At 50.9% G+C, this 19978-nt stretch overlaps 2 protein-coding genes across 2 annotated transcripts in view; both read left to right on the top strand.

The window, feature by feature from the left end:
- Window positions 1-19978, top strand: part of BCAS4 (breast carcinoma amplified sequence 4) — a 1047728-nt gene that overhangs the window by 830021 nt on the left and 197729 nt on the right. The gene's annotated exons all lie outside the window — the stretch shown is intronic.
- Window positions 4677-7211, top strand: LOC309566951 (uncharacterized protein; the record flags this gene model as incomplete). Its single annotated transcript, XM_082272273.1, has 1 exon — window positions 4677-7211. One exon carries the CDS (start codon window positions 4677-4679, stop codon window positions 7209-7211), a length of 2535 nt encoding a protein of 844 aa, XP_082128399.1.

Below are 19978 nucleotides of genomic sequence, written 5' to 3'. Positions count from 1 at the left end.
TGGGGTGTCTAGTAGTAGAGGGATGTCGGAAAGTGGGGTGTCTGGCTGTGGAGGTGTTCAGGAGGATGGGGCATCTGGCGGTAGAGGGGTGTAGGAAGACGGGGTGTCTGGTGGTAGAGGGGTGTAGAAGAGTGGGGTGTCTGGTGGTAGAGGGGTTCAGAAGGGCAGGGTGTCTGGCAGTAGAGGGGGTGTAGGAGGGTGGGGTGCCTGGCGGTAAAGGGGTATAGGAAGGTGGAGTGTGTCTGACGGTGGAGGGGTTGAACTAGGAAGGTGGGGGTGTTGAACTAGGAAGGTTGGCGTGTCTGACGGTGGAAGGGTTCAGGAGGGTGGGGTGTCTGGCGGTAGAGAGGTACAGAAAGGTGGGGTGTGTGGCGGTAGAGGGGTACAGGAGGGTGGGTTGTCTAGCGGTAGAGGGATTTAGCAAGGTGGGATGTCTGACAGTATAGGGATATAAGAGGGTGGGTTGTCTGATGGTAGAGGGATGTAGGAAGGTGGAAGTTTGGCGGTAGAGGATTGTAGGAGGGTGGGGGCGTTTGCCGGTAGAGGGGTGTAGGAGAGTGGGTTGTCTGGTGGAAGAGGGGTTCAAGAAGGTGAGGTGTCTGGCAGTAGAGGGGTGTAGGGCGTGGGGCGTCTGGCAGTAGAAGGGTTTGGGGAGGTGGGGCGTCTGGCGGTAGAGGGATTTGGGAAGGTGGGGCATCTGGCAGTAGAGGGGTGTAGGAGGGTGGGGGGTCTAGCGTTTGAGGGGTTCGGGAAGGTAGGACGTCTGGCGGTTGAGGGTTTGGGAAGGTGGGGCGTATGACGGTAGAGGGGTTCGGGAAGGTGGGGCATCTGGCAGTAGAGGGGTTTGTGAAGGTGTGGTGTCTGGCGGTAGAGTGGTTCAGGAAGGTGGGGCATCTGGCAGTAGAGGGGTTTGTGAAGGTGTGGTGTCTGGCGGTAGAGTGGTTCAGGAAGGTGGGCCGTCTGACAGTAGAGGGGTGTAGGGAGGTGGGGTGTTTGGAGATCCAGCTCAGGAACATTTTGGTAATAAGAAATCGCATTCTTTTCTGTGGGACTCCATCCATGTCCACTTCCATGAATTGGTGGGATAGGGTTCCAGTCATTTATGTGTGTCACATTACAGATACCTATGGTGTGTTATATTACTTACACATAATGTGTGTTACATTACATACATCTGTAGCACCCTCCTAGGTAGGTTCTAGAGAGAGAAAGTATCGTTTTGGATCCTGTCTGCTTACCAGAATGATTGCCAGGTAAATCTATATTGTTCTCTGCCTACCAGAGGGTAGGATCTGCTAGTGAGGTCTGCTCAATGTGCTTAGGTGCAACTTAGTTTGTCTGCAGGGTGTTTCACACTGGTCCAATAGTGAGACATATTGGACAGTGGGAGGAAACCTGACAAATGAGTGCACAGGCATTTAGTACAGCCCTGGTGATTGGCAGAGGAAAGTGACTTTCAGCTGGTGAGCAGAGTCCCGGAGGGAGGGGGCGGCTGCCTCCTCCTTTGTAGAAGTTGCCATGCGACCTCAGGTGGTCGACCTGAGGGCCTAAAGAGCTAGAGAGAACCTGAACCCCGAGGTCCTGTAAAGCTAACTGGAAGGGAGACACTGGAGGATCTGATTCTGCAGTACAGTGAGTACAGATATGTGTCAAGGGGCCGGACCTGAGGGGGGCCATCCCTGCAGCAAGAAGAGTCAGGCGATGGGTGTCAATAAAGGGGGCGGTAGAGAGTATCCTGAAGATAATGTAGCTCACCAAATCTATTGCTGGAGAAAGAGCAAGGAGACTTAACCCTTTCCATACCTGTGGCAGTATGGACAAAGCAGTGTGACTGCTTCCACGAGCAACCTGGTGAGGCCAAGTGAGAGTTGTCCTTATCCATTGTGAATAGTTTCAGTTTGAGTATCCCACTATTTCCTTCTCCCATCCAAGTTCCACAATAAATATAAAAAAAAGACCCCCGGGCTGTTTATTGAGTAACGAGCCATTAAGAGTAAGGATGAATGTATAAACTGTACCCTAAGTGACTGTGTGCAGGTAATCAGAGGAGGCCCAACAAGTCATCATACAGCAAGCCCTACAGGACAGTGCTACACACCTAATGTGTGTTACATTACATTTACATGTAGTGTGTTACACTACATACACCTTTTGTGTGTTACATTTCATACACCTATTGTGTGTTACTTTACATACATTGGGGAAAATAATTATTTGATCCCCTGCAGATTTTGTAAGTTTGCCCACTTACAAAGAAATGAAGGGTCTATCATTTTTTTTTTAATCATAGGTGTATTTTAAATGATAGAGACAGAATATCAAACATAAATCCAGAAACACATTATACGAATGTTATAAATTGAGTTGCAGTTCAGTGAGTAAAATAAGTATTTGATCCACTACCAGCCAACAATAATTCTGGCTCCCCAACAGATTAATCCTGTAAGAAGGTGCTCCTAACGACAACTTGTTATGTGTATAAAAGACACCAGTCCACAGAATCTCCTTCTTCCATTCACATCTCACCATCGTGGCCAAGACCAAAGAGCTGTCAATGGATGTCAGGGACAAGATTGTAGACCTACACATGGCTGAAATGGGCTTCAAGACCATCAGCAAGAAGCTTGGTGAGAAGGAAACAACGGTTGGAGCGATTATTCGCAAATGGAAGAAAAACAAAATAACCATCAATCGTCCTCAATCTGGAGCTCCATGCAAGATTTCGCCTCATGGGGATCATGAGAATAGTGAGGGATCAGCCCAGAACTACACGGGAGGAGCTTGTGAATTATCTCAAGGCAGTTGGGACCACAGTCACCAAACCATTGGTAATGCAATACACCGCCATGATCATGTGACCAGGTATTGGTACATTCGGCAGTGTGGGCAGGTACCAAGACCTGCTGGAAAATGAAATTAGCATCTCCATAAAGCTGGTCAGCAGAGGGAAGCATGAATTTCCTGCTAGAGGGCTATACTGAATTTGGACTTGATAAAACACAGTGGACCAACACCAGCAGATGACACAGCTCCCCAAATCATCACTGACTGTGGAAACTTCACACTGGACCTCATGCAACTTGGATTCTGTGCCTCTCCACTCCTCCTCCAGACTCTGGGACCTTGATTTCCAAATGAATTGCAAAATTTTCCACAGTCAGTGATGATTTGGGGAGCCGTGTTATCTGCTGGTGTTGGTCCACTGTGTTTTATCAAGTCCAAAGTCAGTGTAGCCCTCTAGCAGGAAATTCTAAAGCACTTCATGCCAGTGGTGTATTTTGGTTTTGTGCTGCTCTAGGCAAGACTAAAATTGGGCGCTCCCCCTCCTAAGTAAATTTGCCCCACTCCTTCCTTTTTAATGGATGTGACTCCCTCCAAAATTGAAGGACTACAAGTCCCAGCATGAACCCCTGAGATCTCACGAGGGGGGGGGGAGGAGAGAGAGAGAGGGGGGTGAGAGTGAAAGAGAGAGGCAGGGGATGAGAGTGAGAGAGAGAGAGAGAGGGGGATGAGTGAGAGAGGAGGGGGGATGAGTGAGAGAGGAGGGGGGTGAGAGAGGCGGCTCTAGCAACCAGTGGCCAATAGAGTCTCAGGTGGAGGGGGGGGGCTTTTTGCTGCCCCCCTGCAAAGTGCCACCCTAGGCCTGGGCTTTGTCGGCCTAGGCCAAAATACAGCACTGCTTCATGCTTCCCTCTGCTGACCAGCTTTATGGAGATGCTGATTTCATTTTCCAGCAGGACATGGCACCGCCCACACTGCCAAAACTACCAATACCTGGTCACATGATCATGGGATCACTGTGCTTGATTGGCCAGCAAACTCGCCTGACCTAAACCCCATAGAGAATCTGTGGGGTATTGTCAATAGGAAGATGAGAGACACCAGACCCAACAATGCAGATGAGCTGAAGGCCGCTATCAAAGCAACCTGGGCTTCCATAACACCTCAGCAGTGCCACCGGCTGATCGCCTCCATGCCACGCCACATTGATGCAGTAATTGCTGCAAAAGGAGCCCCGACCAAGTATTGAGGGCATCCTATACTGTACATGGACAGACTTCCCATCCTATACTGTACATGGACAGACTTTTCACTAAGACAACATTTCTGTATTAAAAATCCTTTTTTTGATGATATTCTAATTTTATGAGATGCTCCTGTAGCTATTGTGTGTTACATTACAGGTAGCAGAGTGTGTTATATTCCCTGCACCTATCCCACTGCACTGCTCTCTAACCCCCCACAATGGACAGGCCAGCAGTGATTGGGTCTTAACTGAGGATCAGCCTTGAATTTGGCGGGAAAAGCCAGGCCAGACAAAGCATTTTTCTCTTGCAGCAGATTGCAGTTCATAGGAATGTCCACACGGTGGCAGGAGTGTCCAGCCTCTGGAAGGAAAGATATCATAGGCTGCAGTTCTACCTATTGTCCACTCGTTTTTAAAATGGCGCTAACGAGACGTGCTAAATTCTGTCAGTGTGCCGCAGTTCTTCAGATTGTCCACTGGGGGCAGCAGAGAGTCGCTGAGCGGCGTAAGTACTATTAGCTGGCGTCAGACTTTAGATTGCAGTTCCCCAAAACGTACGCCGGGTGGCGGCAGAGTACAGCCGGCCGGACCGTCCGCCGGCGTTGTGTGGTAATTCCCGGGCCGGGTACCTCAGGCTGAGCTCCGGGATATGAAAGGCGGGGTGCATGCCGGGAGCCCGGGGGGGCAGGAGGAGGGAGGACAGAGAGGGCCGCGTGAGGTACAGGTGTCTGAGGGGACAGGTGTACAGGGAGAAGGGGTGTCTGAGGGGACAGGGGAGCAGGGAGAAGGGGTGTCTGAGGGGACAGGGGTGCAGGGAGAAGGGGTGTCTGAGGGGACAGGGGTGCAGGGAGAAGGGGTGTCTGAGAGGACAGGGGTGCAGGAAGGTGGGGTGTCTGAGGGGACAGGGATTCAGGGAGGTGGGGTGTCTGAGGGGGTGCAGGGAGGTGGGGTGTCTGAGGGGACAGGGGTGCAGGGAGGTGGGGTGTCTGAGGGGACAGGGGTGCAGGAAGGTGGGGTGTCTGAGGGGCTGCAGGGAGGTGGGGTGTCTGAGGGGACAGGGGTACAGGAAGGTGGGGTGTCTGAGGGGACAGGGGTACAGAAATTTGGGGTGTCTGAGGGGACAGGGGTACAGAAATTTGGGGTGTCTGAGGGGACAGGGGTGCAGGAAGGTAAAGAGATAGGGGTGCAGGAAGGTGGGGTGTCTGAGGGGGTGCAGGGAGGTGGGGTGTCTGAGGGGGTGCAGGGAGGTGGGGTGTCTGAGGGGACAGGGGTACAAAAATTTGGGGTGTCTGAGGGTATAGGGGTGCAGGAAGGTGGGGTGTCTGAGGGGACAGGGGTGCAGGAAGGTAAAGAGATAGGGGTGCAGGAAGGTGGGGTGTCTGAGGGGGTGCAGGGAGGTGGGGTGTCTGAGGGGACAGGGGTACAAAAATTTGGGGTGTCTGAGGGGGTGCAGGAAGGTGGGGTGTCTGAGGGGACAGGGGTGCAGGAAGGTGAAGAGATAGGGATGCAGGAATGTGGGGTGTCTGAGGGGACAGGGGTGCAGAAAGGTGGGGTGTCTGAGGGGACGTGGGTGCAGGAATTGTGGATGTCCAAGGGGACAGGGATGCAGGAAGGTGGGGTGTCTGAGGAGACAGGGGAGCAGGGAGGTGGGGTGTCTGAGGGGGTGCAGGGAGGTGGGGTGTCTGAGGGGACAGGGGTACAGAAATTTGGGGTGTCTGAGGGGATAGGGGTGCAGGAAGGTGGGGTGTATGAGGGGACTGGGATTCAGGAAGGTGGGGTGTCTGAGGGGACAGGGGTGCAGAAAGGTGAAGAGATAGGGGTGCAGGAATGTGGGGTGTCTGAGGGAACAGGGATTCAGGGAGGTGGGGTGTCTGAGGGAACAGGGATTCAGGGAGGTGGGGTGTCTGAGGGGACAAAGATTCAGGGAGGTGGGGTGTCTGAGGGGACAGGGGAGCAGGAAGGTGAAGAGATATGGGTGCAGGGAGGTGGGGTGTCTGAGGGGACAGGGGTGCAGGAATGCAGGGTTTTTGAGTGGACAGGGGTGCAGGAAGGTGGGGTGTATGAGGGGACAAGGATTCAGGAAGGTAAAGAGATAATGGTGCAGGAAGGTGGGGTGTCTCAGGGGAGAGGAGTGCATGAAGGTAAAGAGATAGGGGTGCAGGAGGATGGGGTGTCTGAGGGGACAGAGGTGCAGAAAGGTGGGGTGTCCGAGGGGACGTGGGTGCAGGAATTGTGGATATCTGAGGGGACAGGGGTGCAGGAAGGTGGGGTGTCTGAGGGGACAGGGGTGCAGAAAGGTGGGGTGTCCGAGGGGACGTGGGTGCAGGAATTTTGGATGTCTGAGGGTACAGGGGTGCAGGAATGCAGGGTTTCTGAGGGGACAGGGGTGCAGGAATGCAGGGTTTCTGAGGGGACAGGGGTGCAGGAATGTAGGGTTTCTGAGGGTACAGGGGTGCAGGAATGCAGGGTTTCTGAGGGGACAGGGGTGCAGGAATGCAGGGTTTCAGAGGGGACAGGGGTGCAGGAATGCAGGGTTTCAGAGGGGACAGGGGTGCAGGAATACAGGGTTTCTGAGGGGACAGGGGTGCAGGAATGCAGGGTTTCAGAGGGGACAGGGGTGCAGGAATGCAGGGTGTCTGAGGGGACAGGGGTGCAGGAATGCAGGGTGTCTGAGGGGACAGGGGTGCAGGAAGGCGGGGTGTTTGGGGGTCCAGCACAGGAGAATTTTGTGGAAGTGGTGAAGGAAGGGCAGAAGGTTGCAGAGGTTCATGAAGGGTCCATGAAGAAGGGATCAGTGATGGGGGAGGAGATTTGTGTAGATCAGGAAGAATCCCCCGGGTTTTGTATAATGCAGAAGCTGCAAGAAGTGGAGAGCCTGGCACCAGTGACCCCGGAGGAGGCAGCCCTGAATGACAGTCAGCAGTACGCCCCGCTGCTCACTGCTGACACCTGCACAGAGGTTTGTATCCAATCTGAACATATTGGGGTGTGCCTGGCATCAAACTGCAGCACTCCGTGTATTACAGAGCTGTCCCCCCCCCCCCCCAGCACTCCTCCACACACGTCCTTTGTTAGTACTGACCCTTCAGATGGTTCTTTATACCTGTGCTGGAAAAATGTGCCTCCATGTTCCAAAAAAAAGTCGGGAAAGCAAATGCTATTATTTATTGAATTGCCGCTATGAGTAACGCAGACATGTCACCTTCAGTTTTTGGGGCGTGGCCTGCAGGATGTATGGTCACACAAATCCAACTGCACTGGACGGTCAGATACAGTGAGGGGAAAAAGTATTTGATCCCCTGCTGATTTTGTACACGTGCCCAGTGACAAAGAAATTATCAGTCTATAATTTTAATGGTCAGTTTATTTTACCAGTGAGAGACAGAATAACAACAAAAATATCCAGAAAATTTCAAAAAAGTTATAAATCGATTTGCATTTTAATGAGTGAAATAAGTATTTGACCCCCTTCGAAAAACATGACTTAGTAGTTGGTGGAGAAACCCTTGTTGGCAATCACAGAGGTCAGACGTTTCTTGTAGTTGGCCACCAGGTTTGCACTCATCTCAGGAGGGATTTTGTCCCACTCCTCTTTGCAGATTCTCTCCAAGTCATTAAGGTTTTGAGGCTGACGTTTGGTAACTCGAACCCTTCAGCTCCCTCCACATATTTTCTATGGGATTAAGGTCTGGAGACTGGCTAGGCCACTCTAGGACCTTAATGTGCTTCTTCTTATACCACTCCGTTGTTGCCTTGGCCGTGTGGTTTGGGTCATTGTCATGCTGGAAGACCCATCCACGACCCATTTTCAATGCCCTGGCTGAGGAAAGAAGGTTCTCGTCCAAGATTTGACTTGACATGGCCTCGTCCATCGTCCCTCTGATGCGGTGAAGGTTTCTTGTTCCCTTAGCAATCAAACACCCCCAAAGCATAATGTTTCCACCTCCATGTTTGATGGTGGGGACGGTGTTCTTGGGGTCATAGGCAGCATTCCTCCTCCTCCAAACACGGCGAGTTGATTTGATGCCAAAGAGCTCAATTTTGGTCTCATCTGACCACAACACTTTCAGTTCTCTGAATTATTCAGATGTTCATTAGGAAACTTCAGACGAGCCTGTACATGTGTTTTCCTGAGCAGGGGGACCTTGCGATCGCTGCAGGATTTCAGTCCTTCATGGCGTAGTGTGTTACCACCAGGGCTGGCCCAAGACATTGTCCTGCATGGGTCCAAGAATGAAATGCTGATCCCCCTCCCCAAAAAAAAAACTTAGGAGCCCACTCAGCTACTGACGCCAGCCTGCCATTGGCTGAGCCAGGGAGGGGACGGAGGGTGTGCACAGCATGAGGGAAGTGGTGTAGTACATAAGAGCGGCCCGGGGGGAAAATGCCACCCTGCTCCCGGTGGGGTGACCACATTTCCAAACTGCCATTCAAGGTCAATTTTGCTAAGGGGGGGGGGGTTGAATTGCTGGTCATCCTGACACCATGCTTGATATGGTGTCAGGATGATCAAATCACATTAATTCTATTACTACATCCTAGGGCTGCACGATATTGGGCAAAAAAGTACATTGCGATATTTTGTTTTCAGCGATATATATCGCGATATTTCTCCAGTCACGTGCTATCACTGGGAGACGCATATCAGAGGGGAAGAGACAGGCCGCACTGAGGAAGACGCTGCTTCAGCCAATCAGTGCTCAGCTTACATGACACTGCACAGCTGGAAGGAAGCGATGTGTGTGCGGTGTGCCCGGTGTCAGCTGATCACCTCCATCCCTCCCCCGATCTCACCTGGTGATGATGCTGTGCCGGAGTGTAGCCGGGGAAAACACACACCTGACCCCCCTGGACCGAGATCCGGTGTTGTGTCGATATCGGTTTCCCCTTGCTTTCGGCTGTGATCGGAACTCCGCCCCTCCAGCCCGATGCAATCCAGCCCTCCCAGCTCTGCCTCTAGTCTCCAGCCGACCATTACTCCGCCCATTGTCTCTCCATTGAATCCATTTACAAAACATTACAGCCTGATCCCGCCCCTGTGCGCGCCCCTGATGCAGCCAGGAGAGACAATGGGCGGAGTAATGGTCGGCTGGAGACTAGAGGCAGAGCTGGGAGGGCTGGATTGCATCGGGCTGGAGTTCCGATCACAGCCGAATGCAAAACGGATGTGTCGGCTGCCAACACTGTGAGTCCTCCTCCTCCCCCGAGTCCCGACTTCTCCCTGTGCTAAATATCGTGTCTTCGGCGATATGAACATCGCCCACGCCCGCAGAACGATAGTCGATATCACATCAACTATCGTTCAGCCCTACTACATCCTAATATATAATTAAATAGTTCAACTCCCCATAATGCAGAATCAGTGGGAACCCTGAGCTTGCCACCAGATGCAGCGTGTCACTTGCCACCGTCGCCTGCCACCAGATGAAGTGCATCATTTGCCACCAGATGCAGCGTGCCACCATCACCTGCCACCAGATGCAGCATCACTTCCGCCTGCCGACAGATGCTGCATGCCACTTGCCACCGTTGCTTGCCCCCAGATGCAGCGTGTCACTTGCCACTGTCGCCTGCCACCAGATGCAGTGTGTCACTTGTCACCGCTGCCTGCCACCAGATGCAGCTATCCACCATCATCTGCCACCAGATGCAGCATGTCACTTGCCACCAGAGGCAGCATGCCACCATCACCTGCCACCAGATGCAGCGTCACTTGCCACCGCCGCCTGCCACCAGATGCAGCATGTCACTTGCCATCAGATGCTGCATGTCACTTGCCTCCGTTTCTTTCCACCAGATGCAGCGTGTCACTTGCCTGCCACTAGATGCATCGTGCCACCATCATCTTCCACCAGATGCAGTGTGCCACCATCACCTGCCACCAGTTGCAGCTTCACTTCCCGCTGCCTGCCACCAGATGCAGTGTGTTACTTGCCTGCCACCAGATGCAGCGTGCCACCATCACCTGCCACCAGATGCTGCGTGCCACCATCACCTGTCACCAGATGCAGCTTCACTTCCCACTGCCTGCCACCAGATGCAGCATATCACTTTCCACCAGATGCTGAATGTCACCTGCCACCAGATGCAGTGTGTCACTTGCCACCATCGCCTGCAGCCAGAGGGAGAGGGTGCAGGAAGCGAAAATAAAAAAGGGAAGGGCAGGGAGAGGGGTCAGGGTCTGGTCAGTGACAGTGCTCAGCTCACTCTCTTGGATGGTCCATGGGAGCTCACAGTCAGCTGCTTTAATGTGGCTGTCGGCTGCCTGTTTAATCTTTCCGCCCCCCACATCCCCTTCACACAGGCAGGGAGAGAGGCGGGATGTGTGTGTCACAAGCTTGCTTGGGCATGCTGGACTGAGCAGTGGGCGGATTCCCTCCTTCTAGGACAGCTGCACCAAGTGGGTTGTCACCAGCTGCCCGCACACTGACACCAGGGATGATAAGGAGGATGGAGCGGCAGCGGGCATCGGAGGACTTCTGTCCCCGCCTACCACCTATCAGGCACCTATCGCAGAGTGGCCAGAGCCAAAGGAAGTGCTACAAAATTCGGCCCTGTGCTACAGGTGATGGGCGGGCCGGCAAAGATAAGAAGCTTGCAGCTTCGGCAGCACCAGAGAAGCCACCGCGAACACTGACCCTCTCAGCACACTCCCATCCCCGGCCTAGTCTGCCCCTGATTTGCCGCCCCAAACACATTTCCGCATGGACCTAGCGGGACCCATGGCAGGGCTGGCCCTGGTTACCAATTGTTTTCTTGGTGACTATAGTCCCAGCTACCTTGAGATCATTGACAAGATTCTCCTGTGTAGTTCTGGGCTGATTCCTCACCAGTCTCATGATCATTAAAACTCCACGAGGTGAGATCTTACATGGAGCCCCAGACTGAGGGAGATTGACAGTTATTTTGTGTTTTTCCATTTGCGAATAATTGCACAAATTGTTGTCACCCTCTCACCAAGCTGCTTGGCGATGGTCTTGTAGCCCATTCCAGCCTTGTGTAGGTCTACAATCTTGTCTCTGATATCCTCGGACAGCTCTTTGGTCTTGGCCATGGTGGAGAGATTGGAATCTGATTGACTGATTGCTTCTGTGGACAGGTGTCTTTTATACAGATAACAAGCTGGGATTAGGAGCACTCTCTTTAACGACTTAAGCCGCGGAAGATTTTACCCCCTTCCTGACCTGGCCCTATTTTGCGATTCGGCACTGCTTGACTTTAACAGACAATTGCGCGGTCGTGCGACGCTGTACCCAAATGAAATTGGCGTCCTTTTTTTCCCACAAACAGAGCTTTCTTTTGGTGGTATTTGATCACCTGTACGATTTTTACTTTTTGCGCTATAAACAAAAAAAGAGCGACAATTCTGAAAAAATAACAATATTTTTCACATTTTTTATATGAAATTCCCCCCCCCCAAAAAAATTTAAAAATCAAATTTTTTTAACATTTTAGGCCAATTTGTTTTCTGCTACCTATCTTTGGTAAAAAAAATCACAATAAGCGTATTTTGATTGGTTTGTGCAAAAGTTATTGCATTTACTAACTAAGGGAAAGATTTTTGTCATTTTTTTTTTTTTTAACGAGTAATGGCGGCGATCTGCGATTTTGTTTGCGGGACTGCGACATTGGGGCGGACAGATCGGACCCTTGACTTCCATTTTTGACACTTTTGGGGTTACCAGTGACATTTCTACAGTAATCAGTGCTATACATATGCACTGTTACTGTAAAAATGACATTGGCAGGGAAGGGGTTAACTTTATTGGAGAGGGAGGGGTTAAGTGTGTCCCTAGGGTCGTGCTTCTAACTGTAAAGGGGCGTGGCTTTTCATGTAACTACAGAGACATACGATCCTACATAGCAGGATCGTATGATCTCTGCAGTTACACCAGGGAGAATGACAGACGGCTTTGTATACATCAGCCGCCTGCCTTTCTCCCTCTGCAGCGGACGATCGCGGATGGCCAGCGGACATCCGAGCCGCCGGTCACTCGTGCGGGGAACACAGTGAACGAGCGGGAGCGCGCCTCCGGCGGCGCGCGCTCTCCCCCTATTGGCTCGCGGGCAACCTACGTCACTTTGCCCAGGAGGGGCTGACCGCCGCCGTAAATAGTCGTGCAGCGGTCGGCAAGTGGTTAAGAGAGTGCTCCTAATCTCAGCTTGTTGCCTGTCTAGAAGACACCTGAGAGCCAGAAACCTTGCTGATTGATAGGGGATCAAATACTTATTTCACTCATTAAAATGCAAATCAATTTATAACTTCTTTTGAAATGGGTTTTTCTGGATATTGTTGTTATTCTGTCTCTCACTAGTAAAATAAACCGACCAATAAAATTATAGACTGATCGTTTCTTTGTCAGTGGGCAAACGTACAAAACCAGCGGGGGGTTCAAATACTTTTTTCCCCTCACTGTGTTGTCCTTCTGAGAAGACATTGGACACAGGTGGCCTCCACAGTGGTGCTCACCATTCTTTTATTCTAATACAAAGTATCAAAAAAAAAATTAAAAATGGGGTTGCTGTTATATTCCGCATCATCCGGTTGGTAGGATTGAATTGGATTCAGTATATGACTCCCACATACGTTGAGTTCTCTGTACAATTCTTCCCAAACCAAACAGCCATAATACACATTGAAAGACTTGCAGATGATTTACTTTGATGAGATATTCTCCTAACCCGGACCCAGCTATTACCGTCCACAGTATTAAAGCTGAACCCCGCACAAAACTTTCATTGAAACATATTCTTCAAAGACACAAAGGTTTTAAATCTACTTTACGTGCATCAAATGTCTTTACAAACCTAGATATTACCTCATAAAAGTAGCATTGACATCATCGCTGTGCAGAGAGCAGGGCTGTGGGAGGAGCCCAAAAGTCTCCTCCCACTACAAGCTGCCCGCAGAAAAGTACAGGAGGGGGTGGAGACAAGACCAGTCACCCTGCACAAGGAGAGATAGCCAAGCTGTGGGAGGGTCCCTGAAGTCTCCTCCCACTACAGGCTTCCTGCCGAAAACTACAGGAGGAGGCAGAGATTAGACCAATCGCCCTGCACAAGGAGAGAGAGCAGAGCTGTGGGAGGGTCCCAGAAGTCTCCTTCCACTGCAGGCTGCCTGCTGAAAACTACAGGAGGGGGCGGAGACAAGACCAGTCACCCTGCACAAGGAGAGAGAGCAGAGCTGTGGGAGGGTCCTAGAAGTCTCCTCCCACTACAGGCTGCCTGCTGAAAAGTACAGGAGGGGGGCGACGATAAAAGCAGTCACCCTGCACAAGGAGAGAGAGCAGAGTCGTGGAAGGGTCCCAGGAGTCTCGTCCCACTACCGAAAACAAAGAAAATGTCTGATGGAAAACCAACCAGACAAAATTATTGACTTTAAGGGCACATCATAAGATACAACTGATAAAAATAAAATATTTTATTGAAGACACTTTAAAACAACATATCAAAATTGAAGGTAATGGACCTCAATCCAAGCAGAGGGGTTCAATACATCCTAGTTGTATAAAATTTACGCCTAAATGGCTACAGTGATACACAAATACATGAGTACTTGACTGGAAGAATATGTCTGATTAAGGGTCAACGCGTTTCGCTGCAAGCTTCATCAGGACCACAGACAAGTATGAATATTCTTCTTCAAATGACACCATACAAATTTGGCTTTGGGTGGACATAGGGAACAGTCAAGGCCTGGGGCACCAGAACGAAGTTCTATTCTCAAATTTTAAACGGAAAAGACAATTGATGGGTATGATTCTTCCGAGAAAAAGATGCAGAAAAGAGGGCGGCCGAATGAGACTGAGGATACGTAATGTTGACTGATTATATTTAATGTATTAGAGGCCCCCAAGTAAAGTCCTAATAAAAAGATGTACTATTGTGACTGTAATCACAACAACCTGAACTAGATGTTTGGAGGTAAATCCCATGGGGGAGGGTCATCCAAAAACGTAAATCAGTGAATGCAGAGAGAAACATATAAAATGTGTCTAACTCAATGCCCGAGAGATCTCCATAATAATGGCTGGTCACTTTTCCCTCCAGAATAAAGGGAATGCCCATGAGCCGCTCGAAAGTCTGTTCCCCACTTTTGCCTCGTTTCCACTGAGTGGTACGGTACGGTTCGGAACGGTACACCTTGCGTTTCCACCGCCAATAGTACCCTTTCATGATAGGCGTGGTGTAGCAGGAAAGCTGTGATAGACGATTCTCTGTCAACCAATCAAAGTTCTGCAGAGTGTAGCTCCACCCTGTTGGTACGGTACTAATGTGCTTGGTACCCCAACGAAAGGGTACCAAAAAGTGGTACGGTTCGGAATTAGGGTACCATTCATAATGGAAACGGCATAAATAGCGCACCGAACCGAACTGTACCAGAAAGCTCAGTGGAAACGAGCCATTAGTCGCCCACTAGCACTAAGTCCTTCTCCCCATCCCCCCTCCCAAAATAAATCCCCGCCAACTCACCACACCCATATTTCCCCAACTAAAACATTTCCTACCCCCTGTTGTCCCTCAAATTCCGCCTCCCAACCCAAATCTCCACTCCCCAATCTCCTTGCGGCGCCCCTCTCAGCTCACATGAGACCACAGTGCCCAGAGCAGTCGCCCCTCTTTGCCCACCCCTTGTCCCGGCCCTGGTTAGCACTTCCACCTAGCAGCGCTAGGGTCATTGGTTTGAATCCCAACCATCACCTGGAGTTTGCATGTTCATAGTCCCAAACAATCGGGGGTTTCCTCTTGTTTCTACTTACCGGGATGATGGCCACGGACACTAGGTGATGGGACAACATATATCTCCTATAACAATAACAAACATATTATACTTCCCCCTCTGTGCAGTTGGTTTTGCACAGAGCAGCCCGGATCCTCCTCTTCTCGGGTCCCTCTTTGGCTCTCCTGGCCCCTCTCTCCTGTTGAGTGCCCCCCACAGCAAGCAGCTTGCTATGGGGGCACCCGAGCCGAGTCACAGCTCCCTGTGTCCATTCAGACACAGAGCCCTGACCCGGCCTCGCCCCCTCTCTCCCCTGAGTGGCTAGCTGCCTTTGATTGACAGCAGTGGGAGCCAATCAGGAGGGAGAATCTTGGGTGGTTGAGACACTCATGGACAGAGAGGGACCTCAGGTAAGTATTAGGGGGTCTGAGGGGTGGCTGCTGCACACAGAAGGCTTTTTATCTTAATGCATAGAATGCACCTTCTGCCTTTAAAACCCCTTTAATTGGCTCCTGTCTAAAATTGGCCCTAGTATGTGTATGTATGAATGTGAGTTAGGAACCTTAGATTGTACGCTCCATGTGGGCAGGGACTGATGTGAATGTGTAATATACACTCATCGCACACTGTATTAGGTACACCTTGCTAGTACCGGGTTGGACCCCCTTTTGCCTTCATTCTTGGTGGCATAGATACAACCCCACCCCATCCCCCTCCTCTGGCAAGCCGCAGACAGACCCTTGCTGCTAAAACCTTTGGAGCCCAGTACAGGAAGAATTCCTAAACCCCCCATTTGGTGGCCCCTTTGTGCATTAGATGTTCCTAAAACATCGACAAAAGAAGAGGGCCTCAACTGATTGGTATGCAGCAAAAAGAGTTCACTGTGCATCATTCACCATTTTATATATATATATACAGTGGGTACGGAAAGTATTCAGACCCCCTTAAAGTTTTCACTCTTTGTTATATTGCAGCCATTTGCTAAAATCATTTAAGTTCATTCTTCTTCCTCATGAATGTACACATAGCACCCCATACTGACAGAAAAACACAGAATTGTTGACATTGTTGCAGATTTATTAAAAAAGAAAAACTGAAATATCACATGGCCCTAAGTATTCAGACCCTTTGCTCAGTATTTAGTAGAAGCCCCCTTTTGATCTAATACAGCCAGGAGTCTTTTTGGGAAAGATGCAACAAGTCTTTCACACCTGGATTTGGGGATCCTCTGCCATTCCTCCTTGCAGATCCTCTCCAGTTCTGTCAGGTTGGATGGTAAACGTTGGTGGACAGCCATTTTTAGGTCTCTCCAGAGATGCTCAATTGGGTTTAAGTCAGGGCTCTGGCTGGGCCATTCAAGAACAGTCATGGAGTTGTTGTGAAGCCACTCCTTCGTTATTTTAGCTGTGTGCTTAGGGTCATTGTCTTGTTGGAAGGTAAACCTTCGGCCCAGTCTGAGGTCCAGAGCACTCTGGAGAAGGTTTTTGTCCAGGATATCCCCGTACTTGGCCGCATTCATCGATTGCAACCAGTCGTCCTGTCCCTGCAGCTGAAAAACACCCCCACAGCATGATGCTGCCACCACCATGCTTCACTGTTGGGACTGTATTGGACAGGTGATGAGCAGTGCCTGGTTTTCTCCACACATACCGCTTAGAATTAAGGCCAAAAAGTTCTATTTTGGTCTCATCAGACCAGAGAATCTTATTTCTCACCATCTTGGAGTCCTTCAGGTGTTTTTTAGAAAACTCCATGCGGGCTTTCATGTGTCTTACACTGAGGAGAGGCTTCCGTCGGGCCACTCTGCCATAAAGCCCCGACTGGTGGAGGGCTGCAGTGATGGTTGACTTTCTACAACTTTCTCCCATCTCCTGACTGCATCTCTGGAGCTCAGCCACGGTGATCTTTGGGTTCTTCTTTACCTCTCTCACCAAGGCTCTTCTCCCCCGATAGCTCAGTTTGGCCGGACGGCCAGCTCTAGGAAGGGTTCTGGTCGTCCCAAGCGTCTTCCATTTGAGGATTATGGAGGCCACTGTGCTCTTTGGAACCTTAAGTGCAGCAGAAATCTTTTTGTAACCTTGGCCAGATCTGTGCCTTGCCACAATTCTGTCTCTGAGTTTTTCAGGCAGTTCCTTTTGACCTCATGATTCTCATTTGCTCTGAAATGCATTGTGATCTGGAAGGTCTTATATAGACAGGTGTGTGGCTTTCCTAATCAAGTCCAATCAGTATAATCAAACACAGCTGGACTCAAATGAAGGTGTAGAACCATCTCAAGGGTGATCAGAAGAAATGGAAAGCACCTGAGTTAAATATATGAGTGTCACAGCAAAGGGTCTGAATACTTAGGACCATGTGATATTTCAGTTTTTCTTTTTTAATAAATCTGCAACAATGTCAACAATTCTGTGTTTTTCTGTCAGTATGGGGTGCTATGTGTACATTCATGAGGAAGAAGAATGAACCTAAATGATTTTAGCAAATGGCTGCAATATAACAAAGAGTGAAAAATTTAAGGGGGTCTGAATACTTTCTGTACCCACTGTGTGTGTGTATATATATATATATATATATATATATATATATATACTCACTAGGTCATTAGGTACACCTTGCTAGTACCGGGTTGGACTCCCTTTTGCCTTCATTCTTGGTGGCATAGATACAACAAGGTGTTGGAAACGTTCCTCAGAGATTTTGCTCCATAGTGACATGATCGCATCACGCAGTTGCTGCAGATTTGTCGGCTGCACATCCATGATACCAATCTCCCGTTCCACCACATCCCAAAGGTGCTCTATTGGATGAGATGTGGGGAGTGTGGAGGCCATTGGAGGACAGTGACCTCATTGTCACAGTGAAGAAACCAGTGGTGAGAGTGGTTGGAGTTTTGTGACATGGTGCATTATCCTGCTGGAAGGAGCCATCAGAAGATGGGGACACTGTAGTCATAAAGGGATGGACATGGTCAGCAACAATACTCAGGTAGGCCGTGGTGTTTATACCATACTCAATTGGTACTAAGGGGCCCAAAGTGTGCCAGGAAAATATCCCCCACACTATTACACCACCAGCCTGAACTGATAACCCCCCCTCCTCCCCCACACCATTACACCACCAGCCTGAACCATTACCTCCCCCTCCCCCACACCATTACACCCCCACCACCAGCCTGAACTGTTACCCCCTCCTCCCCCACACAATTACACACCCACCAGCCTGAACCGTTACCCCCGCTCCTCCCCCACACCATTACACCACCAGCCTGAACCAATACCCCCCCCCACACCATTACACCCCCACCACCAGCCTGAACTGTTACCCTCCCTCCCCCACACCATTACACCACCAACACCAGCCTGAACCGTTACCCCCCCTCTTCCCCCATACCATTACACCCCCCACCACCAGCCTGAACCGTTACCACCTCCTCCCCCACACCATTACACCACCACCAGCCTGAACTGTTACCCTCCCTCCCCCACACCATTACACCACCAACACCAGCCTGAACCGTTACCCCCCCTCCTCCCCCATACCATTACACCCCCCACCACCAGCCTGAACCGTTACCTCCTCCTCCTCCCCCACACCATTACACCACCACCAGCAGCCTGAACTGTTACCCTCCCTCCCCCACACCATTACACCACCAACACCAGCCTGAACCGTTACCTCCTCCTCCTCCCCCACACCATTACACCCCCACCACCAGCCTGAACCAGTGATACAAGGCAGGATGGATCCATGCGCCAAATTCTGATCCCACCATCTGAATGTCGCAGCTGAAATCAAAACTCCTCAGACCAGGCAACGTTTTTCCAATCTTCTATTGTCCAATGTTGGTGATCCTGTGTGAATTGTAGCCTCAGTTTCCTGTTCTTAGCTGACAGGAGTGGAACCTGTTGTGGACTTCTACTGCTGTAGCCCATCTGCTTCAAGGTTCTATGTGTTGTGCTTTCAGAGATGGTATTCTGCATACCTTGGGTGTAACGAGTGGTTATTTGAGTTACTGTTGCCTTGCTATCTTCTGGAACCAGTCTACCCATTCCCCTCTGACATCAACAGTTTTCCTCCACACAAGGGCCTCATCCCCACAACCCTGGCTGGTGGTTGTGGGGGTCTGCGGGCAGGGGGCTCATCGGAATCTGGAAGCCCCCTTTAACAAGGGGGCCCCCCAGATCCCGGACCCCCTCCCTATGTGAATGGGTATGGGGTACACTGTACCCCTACCCATTCACCCCATAAAAGGCAGTGTGTGTAAATAACGACAGGAGTCGTTTTGGAAAGTTTATTAAAAATCTTCATCTGGTCTTCTCCCTCTCCGGTCTTCTGCTCTTTTGCTGTCCTCTCTTCTTGTCTTCTCTCTGGTCTTCTGCTCTTTTGCTGTCCGCTCTTCTTGTCTTGTCTTCTCCTCTCCGGTCTTCTGCTCTTTTGCTGTCGGCTCTTCTTCCTCCGGTCCTCCGACGACGTCTCTGGTGATTATGCCGGTCTCCGGTCTCTGCAGCTTATTATATAGCCATTAGGGGCGTGGCCGCCGGATGACGTCATCGGGAGACCCCACCCCCTTATGTCACAGATGACAGGAAGAAGAAGAGCGGACAGCAAAAGAGAAGAAGACCGGAGATTAGAAGACAAGACAAGAAGAGCGGACAGCAAAAGAGCAGAAGACCGGAGAGGAGAAGACAAGAAGAGAGGACAGCAAAAGAGCAGAAGACCAGATGAAGATTTTTAATAAACTTTCCAAAACGTCTCCTGTCGTTATTTCCATACACTGCCTTTTATGGGGTGAATGGGTAGGGGTACAGTGTACCCCATACCCATTCACATAGGGAGGGGGTCCGGGATCTGGGGGGACCCCTTGTTAAAGGGGGCTTCCAGATTCCGATGAGCCCCCTGCCCGCAGACCCCCACAACCACCGGCCAGGGTTGTGGGGATGAGGCCCTTGTCCTCATCAACATGGGGGCAAGGTGCTTTGAGGTGGGGGGTGCAGAGCCCCCCTGCCCCAAAGCACCCACACCCCCACATGTTGAGGGCGTGTGGCCTGGTATGGTCCGGGGGGGGTGGGGCCGCTCGCTCGTACCCTCCCCTTTCCTGGCCTGCCGGGCTGCATGCTCGGATAAGGGTCTGGTATGGATTTTGGGGGGGACCCCACACCGTTTTTTTCGGCGTGGGGCTACCCTCAAATTCCATAGCAGACCCAAAGGGCCTGGGGGGGAACCCCACGCCG

The sequence above is a fragment of the Pelophylax lessonae genome (genome assembly GCF_965119305.1).
Source record: "Pelophylax lessonae genome assembly, chromosome: 11".
In the NCBI taxonomy this organism is placed as follows: domain Eukaryota; kingdom Metazoa; phylum Chordata; class Amphibia; order Anura; family Ranidae; genus Pelophylax; species Pelophylax lessonae.
Note: the sequence above shows the minus strand (reverse complement) of the source record. Positions and strands in the feature narration are given on the sequence as shown.